Source organism: Podarcis filfolensis, assembly GCF_964270895.1.
Source record: "Podarcis filfolensis genome assembly, chromosome: 7".
Lineage (NCBI taxonomy): Eukaryota > Metazoa > Chordata > Lepidosauria > Squamata > Lacertidae > Podarcis > Podarcis filfolensis.
In genome coordinates, this window is record NC_139603.1 from 34,531,289 (window position 1) to 34,543,406 (window position 12,118).

The 12,118-nt window shown below is 42.7% G+C and overlaps 1 protein-coding gene across 3 annotated transcripts in view; it reads left to right on the plus strand.

Moving 5' to 3' along the window:
* Window positions 1–273: 273 nt before the first annotated feature.
* Window positions 274–12,118, plus strand: part of CARMIL1 (capping protein regulator and myosin 1 linker 1) — a 124,410-nt gene continuing 112,565 nt past the window's right edge. Inside the window, exons 1-2 of one of the 3 annotated variants that reach the window (XM_083623696.1) lie at window positions 274–1,166; window positions 6,004–6,101. In XM_083623696.1, the coding sequence (XP_083479822.1) occupies window positions 1,127–1,166; window positions 6,004–6,101 (138 nt within the window). In that variant the 5' untranslated portion in view covers window positions 274–1,126. The remainder of the gene's footprint in view (window positions 1,167–6,003; window positions 6,102–12,118) is intronic. The other 2 variants (XM_083623697.1, XR_014550575.1) reach the window with 2 other exon arrangements.

Genomic DNA, 12,118 nt, shown 5'->3' on the forward strand with positions numbered 1-12,118 from the left:
CCTCACTGCCAGGTAAGTGTGCATTCCAGCCCAGTCCTATGTGTGTCTACTCGGAATCAAAACCCATTTAGTTCGATGCGGCTCACTCCAAAGCAGCTTTTCAAAACAACCGCTTGCTTGGGGATTCATGGTGGGGCGGGAGTGGGGGCAGGAGCAGGAGCAGTGGGTGGGGCTGAGGGAAGGGATCCCTTTTTTTGCCCAGGTTTAGACCGCCTCAAACCAGCAGATGGCCCTCCTGATCTCTCTCCGGCGCTCTCTTTGCTGCTGGATCCTGTGATTTGAGAGGGGAGGGAGGAGGGACCAAGGGGATTGCTACAAATGTCCTTAAGTCTTCTTCCACCCCCTTCCCTCCCTCCTCCCTCCCTCCCTGGCCGCGCGCATGGAATCTGTTGCAAATGTAGGGCTGGCAGGAAACGCGGCTGAGTAGAAAGTCTTTCTGTTGCTTTAGCTAGAGAGAGAGCGCGCGCAACGCTCTCCACGGCGGCGGCGGCTCTCGCGAGGTGAAGAGGCCGCCTCTCGGCTGGAGCCGCCGGGCGCGCGTGTGGGCGCGTACGAAGCGAAGCCCTTCGCCGGGGCTGGGCTTTTCTCTGCGGGAGTAAGGAATGCCGCCGCCACCGCCACCGCCACCGCCACTACGACGTCCTCCTCCGCCTGCTCCTCCTCCACCCACGCTTTCCGCTTGCACCTCAAGCCAGGAGGCGGCTGCGTGAGGCAGGAGGGGAAAGCGGGAAGGAGGAAGGAGAAAAGGCGAGCCTGACGAGCGCAGACGCGGCGGCGAAGAAGGGGATTAGCGCCGCGGTCTCTGCCTCGGGGAGACCATTCCGCCCTTGGACCTCTCTCGCCCCCTTCTCCCTTCAGCCGAAATTGAGAGGCGTCATGTAGCAATAATCTCCTAAGTAACCCTCCGCTTTTTGGTCTTTTTTATAAAACCTACCGATTTTTTTAAGGGCAGAAAGGAGGGAGAGAGAGACACCAGCAGCAGCAGGCTCGTTGCCCCTCCCTCTCCTGTTTTCCCTACCCCAAAATAATTGCGTTTTGGGCAGCTCTTTCGTGGCGAGCAGGCGCGAGTTGTCCCCGGCAACCAGCGCGCACACACCTCGCTGTGGACAGACGACGGGGGGCAACGATGACTGAAGAGAGCTCCGACGTTCCCAAAGAGTTGCTAGGTAAGCATGTCCCTCGCCTCCCCATTTCTCTTCCTGGCTTCATAATGGGCACTTAACTGGGAGAGGTTAGGAGGGGGAGGGGGTTGCTTCCTGTCAGGGGTATTAAGGTGAGGGCTAAAGTCTATGCCTGCCTGCCTGCCTCCCCCCCCCCCCCCGACGCCTTCCTCGCCCATATCCTGTTGTCTTCTGCATTAAATGCTCCTTTGGGAATGGGGAGGCGTGGTGGGAAGCTGCAGTTACTTGTTTTCTCTGGGAGACGGGTGGAAAGGTGCGGGGGGTGGGGGGTCGTCTGTAAGCTGAAGCAGCTCTCGCTTCCTCCGCCCGCCCCCCCTCCCCTGTTTTTTGGCATCGATGTTGCTGGAGGAGATTTGCTTACGGGGCGGAGGGGAAGATTAGGCAGCCTTTTAACTAGGCAAACGGAGCGGAGCTTTCGGCATCTGTGAGCCAACTAAGTGAAAGCAATATTTAACCCTCTCGAGGGGCGGCTTGTTTCTCAACGCCAGCATTTCCTCGCCACCCTTGCCCTGCTGGCTCTCCCCATCTGGCCCCATAGGAGCCTCCAACCCTAGCGATGATCTCTCCCCTCCTGTGCTCTTCCACAGACGTATGTCGAGTCTCTTGCGCGCGAAGAATGGGAAAGGGTTCTTGGATTATTTTATCGCTTGGTGGTCTTGCAAGGTTGCGTGCGAAAAGTGATGCTTAAAAAGCAGGCAGAACCTCCTAGCCTTTCCTTCTCCGGTGCAAATGCGCTGCAGAGTGTTTTGCTTATGGACCTTGCTTCGCTGTGCAAGCCAAGCTGCTAGGCGGATGGGCTTAAGATGCTCAGGTGCATAAGGAGAGGACTGCCAAAGCATCTGTTGCTGTTCAGACTGTGGATAGGGAGGTTTCAAAAAGCCCCTTCCCTGTGTCTCGATTTGCAATGGACTGGGAGCCAATATGGCTGGCAGTTGAGCCCTTGTTAATTAAAAATATATCTCTGTGAAAATTATTATTTACTGGGTTAAGTAGTCTCTTTAGGCATTTATGGACTGCCCTATAGCCAAGTTCCCAGGACTGTTTACAGCAAGATTTAGTTACCTATTATAATATTGAGTGTGTCATATCAGGAAGATTCATGGGGTGTGCAACAATATTTCCTTTGCCTGGTCCACTTCAAACATGCCATGAAATTTCATGGGGTTTCCATTTTACAGAGAAGGAACTGAAACTGATCTTTGGTATATTACTTGTGACTATGTCTCGCTGAGTTCAGTGAAGCTTATTCCTACATTAAGTGTGCCCAGGATTGTAGCCTGAGGCATAGTGGTTTTCCAGCAAAAGGCAAGTCTTATCCTTCCAGATACAGCACATCTTTTTATCTTGACTATCCACCATTCACTGCTCCTCTTCCTCTAATCTTGTTACTGCTAATGCAAGTACATATATGATGGCTGCTTCTTGAAACAGCTGGGCATAAGTTGAGGGCAATCCTTTTAGGTTTACCTGCATATGTTATTTAGTCTTCTACAAATGCACTTGAAAAGAAATGGTTTGAAAAAAATTATACTGTGTGGAGGAGCACGAAAAGGAAATGAAGGCGCTATTGCATATAATCCTGATTAATAACTTTAGACCATCCACTAATATTACCCTGGTGAAATCAGATAGCCAGATCCTAGCAGCAGTATTTGGTGCCAAACGTGTACCAGATTGCAATCAATTTGTTTTGTTGACCCATATTACTCAATGGAGTCTATTAAGAATCCTCACCTGTACAGCTCTGCTCTGGATTTTGTTTAACTGTGCTAGAATGTGACACACAAATGGATCCCTCAAACTGTTTACCTATATATACATATAATGTTTCTCAACTGCCTTATCACCTCCTTTGGATAAATGACACTATTACTCGCTGTGCAAATGATGCATACTTCAACAATGTCTTGACACCTCTGGCAGTGCATAGATAGCTAAACTCATCATGTATGTAATGATTCTGAATCTTTGGATAGGAAAAGAGTTATTGTGCATGGGTAAATAGTGCAGGAGGATCTTGGTTGGGTTACTGTAGGATGCCAGAAGAGAAATCTGCTTGGGTTTTTTAATGTACATAATGGCAGTGGGGGCTTTTTAAAGAAAACTTACCCATTGATAGAGGGGTGGGGAAGAGTTGGTTATAAAAATAACAATATTTTGAACTATCAGGTATATTTCAATCATTTGTTGCCAACTTCTAGATGGATATAATGTCTAAAAAGATTGCATAGATTCATATATAATGAGTTATTAGGCTGCATTGCTCATCCAGGAAAACAAAGGTGAGCTGTCTTCTATTGTAAACATAAATTAGATGTTACGTTTAATATAATATGACTTACCCTAACATCTGTCAGCTTTCAGAATTAAAGCTTGATCATACACATTTGTGTGTTCTTGAAGGTATTCCTATGTCTTCAGGGTGGATCAACATATCCTCCAGTTTCAGTTAGTGCAGGTGCCTTAGTACTTTGGGTGGATCATCTTGCAGCAGTGATACCTTGCTGTTCTGCACTGTAGGTTAATGTGTTATAAGAGACATGATACCAAGACGCATTAGTTAAGATAGTCATGAAAACCTAATAGCATATATTTAAATGTATAAAACCTAATGCGGACTGTCTCGCCAGAGTGGTGCATGGTCTAGTTATCTCTCTCTTGGACTACTGCAATGCGCTCTATGTGGGGCTACCTTTGAAGGTGACCCGGAAACTACAATTAATCCAGAATGCGGCACCTAGACTGGTGGGCGGCCGCCGAGACCACTTACCACTGGTCTTGAAAGACCTACACTGGCTCCCAGTACATTTCCAAGCACAATTGAAAGTGTTGGTGCTGACCTTTAAAGCCCTAAACAGCCTCGGTCCAGTATACCTGAAGGAGCGTCTCCACCCCCATCATTCAGCCACGACACTGAGGTCCAGTGCCGAGGGCCTTCTGGTGGTTCCCTTGCCGCAAGAAGCCAAGTTACAGGGAACCAGGCAGAGGGCCTTCTCGGTAGTGGCACCCGCCCTGTGGAACACCCTCCCACCAGATGTCAAAGAGAAAAACAACTACCAGACTTTTAGAAGACGTCTGAAGGCAGCCCTGTTTAGGGAAGCTTTTAATGTTTAATAGACTATTGTATTTTAATATTCTGTTGGGAGCCAGCCAGAGTGGCTGGGGAAACCCAGCCAGATGGGCGGGGTATAAATAATAAATATTATTATTATTATTATTATTATTATTATGCCAAAAAAGCATAAATAGTACTGTGGATGTACTCCCCTAAGCATTTTAACATATTGAGCAATATTTATTACATTAATTGTATTCTCTGGGCTATGTTGAAGACCCTGCAGTATCTTTGGCAACATGTTACTGTATTTTGATGGGTATTGATGCAAAGTCTTTCCTAGGAGATGAATTTTTAGTTAACCCCACATTGAACTATAGCTGCTGCTATCTTGTTTACTGATGGGCGTGCAAAATGGCGGCATCTTTGTGTTCTAAAGGCGTTTTCATCTTGGATTGTGTGTTGAGCATGTGCAACAACAATGATGGTGGTATCCATGTTGTCTGCAGGCCAGCTTCAGACCAAATGAGGACCTTTTGATGCCCCCCTTCAATTTTTGAATACACCTAGCTTTGTAGTTTATTCCATGACTTCAGTACTTGATTTGCATGAGTTACTTATCCCTGTTAATATTAAGACGATCAACTTGTACCGACCACAACTGCTTGCACATTGTTTGAATGGCCACAAATGCTAAAAATTATCCTATAATGGAAAAAAAAGAACATTAACACAACACTAGCCATGCTGTGAGAGCTTTATAAGTGAAGATGAACTGTTTGTAGTACTTGCTTTGGCTGTTGAGTAGATAGCTTGTGACAAATTCTTTTCCCTTCCCACCCCAAAATCTGGTGTCTTGAGGCAGTCACATGCTCCTAAATCCAGCCCTGGATGACTGGTTCTGGTCTGGTTCTTGCAGAGAGAGATAAAAATGTGTGAAATTGAGAATGAGGTTGGTTGAGACCAGTGACAAATGGTATGAGAAGTGAGCTCAGCATAGTTTTTTTAAGGGTGTATCAGCGTGGCAGCTTTCCTTGCATTTGGTTTTGTACTTCAGTGCTAAACCAGGAATGTTCATCTAAGAGGATTCCATACTTACACTTTAACTACCAGTACTGTACTGTAGTACTGTAGTCTGCCTGCAACCTGCATACTTTCATGAGTACTTCAGGGGATGGAGATGCATCCTGTTTGTGAGACTCCTTTTCAAGGTACTAAAAATCGACACAGGCCCTAGGAGACTGAACTCCTAGACTGAGATCCATTCTGGAGAGGCCATTCTACAGCTCTCAGATAAGAACACATAGAACTGTTTTGATGTTGCAATCTAGGGGGTGACACAGCTTGCATTTACAAGGCACTGGATCTTACCTGCATTATTCGACTTCCAAAATGTGAGAGCCTGCTGTGAATATGAATGAGATCAAACATTTGAGTGCCTCAGTATCTGATTACTTTAGTTCATAGATGTCTTTCTCTGGTAAGAGGAGGAAGTAAACCTATGCTTTCCTCTTTAGACTTTTCTTTGTTTACAATGTATTATTTACCTAATGCTCAATGACAAAGGAGTACAGATTTCCAAAGTGCAGTAGAGAATGTTTAGGCATGTGTGGTTTGACTGTTTACTAAAACAGTGGAAACATTTAGTTTAGTCATTTAAGTTTATTTGGAAACAAGAGCACTGCTTGGCAGTATAATAGTAGCATAATTTCATATTTCCCTTACTTCTTAACAGTGAAAGCAATTTTATATTCTTCACTATTTCAGAAAGTGTCAAGGATGTGATTGGGAGGAAGATAAAAATTTCAGTGAAGAAGAAAGTTAAGCTAGAAGTCAAGAGCGACAAAGTGGATAACAAAATATTGGTAAGTACGCTCCTTTGCCCTGAAACAATGTTCTTCATGTTGAACAAGTTATTCCAAGCCCTCATAAATGATGTTCTCTTAATTTAAATGAAGGGGGCCACCAACTGGGTTTGCTAGATTCTTGCTCCTCTTCTTGAAAAAGTTGCCTGGCTTTTAAAATTTCTCATTTCCTCTGTATTGTAGTTGTAGGGGGAGGGGGGGCAGAAAGAAAAGAGTTTGGTTGTACAGCTCAGGTGAAGAAAAACTGGCATGTAACCTCCCCCCTCCCCCCAACTTCATGCCTGTTGCAGGTTCTCAGTGTGTGTACCTGAGAAGTAAGGGGAAAGGAAGACAGTTCTGTAATCATGGTGGCAGGAGGAGAGAAGCAGTGGGTTTCCCTCCTTTCCTGTTTCAAAGCTCTGTCTTGTTAGAAACTTCTCCCACTTGGGAGAGGGGACAGTCGTGTTGATCATGGTCTCTTGCTAGAGGATATTTGGAGGCCTGACAGTCTAGATTTGTGCCTAGTATTATCAAGTTAAGAGTACAGCAGATAAAGACAGATATCTACAGTATGTTCAAATTAATGTTCATGCAGGCATCCTTGCGTGGGAAGTTGCCAATATGGTGCTTGAGCTCTGTAGCAAGAGTACAAAACAGAGGGAACGCTTCCCAAATATTTCCCCTTCCTTTGCCAAAGTCTGCACAGAGGAACTCTCTAAATAATTCAAATAATTTAAAATTATGTGTACTAGAGGGGTTTTTGGAGGCTCTGGGAGCAACTTGTTCTGCTTGTGTAAAATGTTAGGGAGAGAACACTGAAGTTCTACCCCTTAACTACCAGAAATAATGCTTAACCTACTGCTTCAGAACTCTCACCAGGCTTTGTCCACATTTTGAAGTTCTTTTTTTAATATTCTTAGTGTCTTAAAACTTACTTTTTAAAAAGGCAAAAAGAGAGCCCATATTGTTGGTTTAATTTTGTGTCCGGTGCTAATTTATGTGGACATGAATTAGGATTGTGAAATTTACATAATCCTACCTGTAGGTTTGTGCAGGAAAAATTACTCTTTCATTTCTTCAGGTTAATTACTTTATTATTTTTTTAAAGGATCAAGCAGATGTACAGTTGATTTTGATATTCACTTGTTCACAACAGCAAAATTGATTCCTCCAGAACAACAGTTTTGAAATTTTGTTCCACAATGTGTATATGTGTTTACATAGGTGTGAAGGAGAACAGGCTGTCAGCAGAAAGCAGTTTGTATTATGACTATCAGATTCATGGAATATTTTTGAGCCTGATGTATTGTAACACAACAGCTGTCATAGACTTGAAAGATTTCCTGCCAGCTTATGCATATCAGATGCAGGCAAGAAGCAGTAAGCTTCTGTTCAAAAAGTGTTAAATGCTCACTCCCCTATGAACAATTTGATTGCTTTCTTCATTTGACGCATACTTACTGAGCATTAGTGATATTAATAAATGCCATACCTCTTTCTGGGATCAGCTACTTAAAGAATTTGAAGTATCTTATATACAGTGTATCTGCAAGGATCTCTCCCTCTCCCACTTTCCTTCCCTCCCTCTCTCCAAAAAAATCATGGCCCTAAATTCTACACTTTGCATTCTCCCTACTTTAGGTCTGGAATATGCATGTTGACTGATGGAGACTATTTGTCTTAAAAAAAATTATGCATTTAACTGATCAGTTCATTCACATAATAGAATGTGAGTGACTTTTTGACTTGCACAAAATTATTGCTGTTATTGGTGCTAGATGATATAGTTGATACATTGCATTTCTATTGGACACTGGAAAACAAGCTAAAGTTTAGTGTTTTCACATTTCCTTATCACCCTTTTGCACTTCTCACTGCTAATTCTGCTATGGGTGTCCAAGTACAAAATATGGGCACTGTTCATTAGACCATAAACCATGTGTATAATTAAAGTGCTGCTTTTATTTGTCAAGAAGTGTCAACTAGGAAAGTTCTGTTTCTTTGTATTTTGCATAGAAAGGCAGCAGTTTAAAGGTGTGCACAGTTGTTGACTGAAGTGTACATATTTTGTAAATGAATATATTGGAGAATTCCTGACTTTCCATATGCAAGTTGATTTGTGTTAAACAAAATGGTATGTGATCTTAACCATAGTTCTTCAGTTTGCACAAAGTGTAGTTATGGTAAGTAGAAGCAAAAGCTTCTAAACTCTTCCAGAGTGTGTGACCTTGAGGCTTACTTATACTCTTTTATGTCACGCTAAACTGTGTTTTTAGCATGGTGCAGGCATCTTCCCTGTGGGCTAGCCCTCATAAAAGTAGCTACCTATAGAGATCCTAAGTTACATTAAGGTTAATGTTGAGGGTTGAGTACAAGTGCCAGTTTAAAAGTGTTATCTTAGTGCCCCAGAATGTCTACATTCTGGCATTATGAGCAATGAATAAATGAAACTCCGAGTAACATATGCTTTCAGGTTATTTCTAAGGTTTTTAAACATCTTGGACAAAAAAGTAAGGATCACCCTCATGCTAATGGCAATTCACTGCCTTCTGCTTTCTGTTTTCTTATTTTGAGGTCAAAAGTAGCTTGGAGTTATTCATTAACTTGGACTGCTTCATTAAGAAATTCCAAACAGGAATCTACTTGGTTGAATGGCCCTAGGTGCCTCACATGCAGAAGAAAAGGTGCTACAAAAATGTAACAAATAAATTATTTTCACTGATCTATTTACAAAATGGCAACTTCTGTGTAGCTTGAATATAGGACATGGTGATGGGGGCAAGTGTTTGTAGGATTGCAGCTTGAATTCTTAATAGTTGATTTTTAGGGTTACTTTTTTGTAGATTTTGACTTTCTAAACATTCACATAAATTTGGGAGAAGAGGAAAATGAATATTGGGTTGTTTCTAAGTTCTGTAGCTAATCTCCTTCACAGTGTCCCCAATGAAAGATTTTATCCTCACGTACTATTTGCAATCATTCTTCTTCTTCTTCTTCTTCTAGTTTTCATACTCTGCTAGGTCTTGCTTTCACCCCCAGTTTGTTTAATCTCAACAGTTAGCTTCTGACATGGCTTTGGTAAAGACCAGTGTGCTGTTTTTTACTCCTTAGGGAAAGCACTCTTGGTAACTAATTTTCAAAGTCACGATCTATTTAACTCAGGGAAATAAAAATAACCTTAAGTAGAAGTGGGGATTTGGTTATGGAACAAAACCAACATGAATATATTATAAGACAGCTGTGTTGGAGTTGAGCCATGCAAAGGTTGCTAATGCTAAATGGCTTAAATGTTACAGTGAGGCCCCAAATGGAGATTGTGAAAAAGCACTTCCATGCGGCAGTGCTCAATGTTGTTTGAAAGTGTCTTCTAGTTGGTATTATTAGTGCAATTGTATTCAGTGTTTCCATGTCATCCCTGATGACTTGAATGACTGTAATGTCACATGTGTGAATGCAGGATTTTCGTGCTAGCACCAGCCACCAAGGACAGCAGACGTTACTGGACTTAATTTGGCTAAATCGCATATGGAGGGACCTTAACATCACAATTCTGATAGAAAGTACTTCTCTGTGGCACTGTTCAAGCTAATGGCCTCCACAACAAGAATGTACCATGTTTCAGTCAGCACTCTTGATACATATCTTCATCAAAATCTGTAAATGCACCTGTCTTTAAATTAAGGGAAGGATAAGGGACGCGGGTGGCGCTGTGGGTTAAACCACAGAGCCTAGGACTTGCCGATCAGAAGGTCGGCGGTTCGAATCCCCACGACGGGGTGAGCTCCCGTTGCTCGGTCCCTGCTCCTGCCAACCTAGCAGTTTGAAAGCACGTCAAAGTGCAAGTAGATAAATAGGTACCGCTCCGGTGGGAAGGTAAACGGCGTTTCCGTGCGCTGCTCTGGTTCGCCAGAAGCGGCTTAGTCATGCTGGCCACATGACCCAGAAGCTGTACGCCAACCCCCCCCCCCGGCCAATAAAGTGAGATGAGCACCGCAACTCCAGAGTCGACCACGACTGGACCTAATGGTCAGGGGTCCCTTTACCCCTTTACCTTTTAAGGGAATGCTTAGAAATTAAAGCACAAGGATTCAGACCACTAGGTGTTTGTAGAAAGTTTGGTTGGCAGACTATTAGGTGACTAGTAAATTCATATGGAGCAAGATTCTTCAGGAAGAATTGTTAACCGTTTGGGACATTTGGAAGAACCTTTGAGCAGAAAAAAGTAGAAGCGCAAAGTGAGAAGAAAATCAACATTGAAGGTTGTCAAAGTCCTTAAAATGCCTTATGAACTTACTGACAATTATGGTCTCTGGCTTAGTGTCTTGTGCATGCTGTCTAGGGAGGCCTGTATCAGTTTGATAAATGTTCATTCTGATTTGATATACTCTGTGAGAGTGATGGATGAATTTAAATGTGGGTGAATAGGTGGGAAATACAGCTAAATACTGCCTTGAAGTAGTGTACTCCTCTTTTCAACTACAGTTGGCAGCCTTTTTGATGATCAATGATGTTTAGAGAATACTTTCTCTGCTATTCCACAGTAGAGGACATTCTGTCCAAGTGTTTTAGCATTAGCAACTTGTTTTCTCCCTTTCTTATTTCTGGAAGTTATTTTCAGTTCCTTGCTGTTTTTGTTTGGCCTTGGGTAAATTCTCGAAGTTGACATATCTGTTAGGATTGTGCTGGTCAGCTCAAACTTGAATTGTAACACCACAATCTAGCTTTTATTTTAATCATTTGGCTTACTTCTTTTTAATTTGAAGAATGTATATACTTCTTAATCAAAGAACTCATATATATATATAAACACAAATGAAATCAGCAAGATTTAAAGCAGATATACATAACTTCTTACATGACCAGATAGGCTTGCTGAAACAAGTTTTTTGCAGGCTTATAAAACTACATAATGAAGGGGTCTGACTAAGGTTGATAGGCAGGGGATTCCCAGAGCATAGGTGATGTCACATTGAAAGCTCAACTTCCTGTAGATTTAGAGCAAACATTCTTACAAGAGTGCAAGTTCAGCAGATTGAAGGGATTGAGTAGACACAGGGGGCAAGGCAGTCCCTCAGGAAAACTGGTCCCAAGCTGTTAAGGACTTTATACACTAATACTAAGATCTGGAACTTGGTTTGGGGCCGAATTGGCAGTCAGTGCAGAACTTGCGAAGGTGTAATATGCTGGTGCTTTCTTGGCTATTTGGCATTAACTCCATGCTGCTATTCACTTCATAATTATAATGTGCTTACTTGCTGTTTATTTGTTTATATAATAGCTTTTAAAAAATTGCAGTACTCACCCTGGGCTGCTTCCCTCACCGTCATTAGTTTCCTCTCAGTGCCATGAGTAACTTCTTGCTCCGTGCTTGGCAGGGCTAAGGAAGACTGCCATGCTCTTCCAGGATTCCTTCCTGGCATGAGAACTAATTTTAACATGGTAAAAGGAAATAGAAGCATGCAGATAAGTCAGGAGCACGACAGAAAATTTCTACAACTTTGTGTGTGTGGAAAATAGCACCCAACGTATCCATATTTTAAAAGATACTTCTTGTGTATAAAGTCCTGTGGCTTTGGCTTGTTTCAAAACAAACAAGAGCTTGCAATACTTGTTGGAAGTCGCACATCATTCCTCTCTTTCGTCCTCTTCAATTCCATATTTATCCCACTCGCACTTAAAACTACATCTCTTCTTAGTTATGATCTCCATCTATTCTATAAGTGAATGACAAGGGGAAAACGTGTTTGATTATAGAAATGTAAGAAAATTAAAACAATGGATGCAAACAAAATTCTTCTGTGCCTCTCCCTGGCCATGAGTCCTACTTAAATAAATACTTAAGTGTGTTTCAGAAAGTGCCTAGCCTTGACCTTTAGCAGACTGTCAGCATGGCAGTCTTCCAGAACTGGGGTGAAGCCATACTGTTATAACTTTGTCAGGAAACTACCCTGCATGACCTGTCATTATCATGATGAGATGCTGAGGAGGAGGAGGAGGAGGGCTTTTAGGTATGAGGGAGAACTGTGGACTGCTTTGTT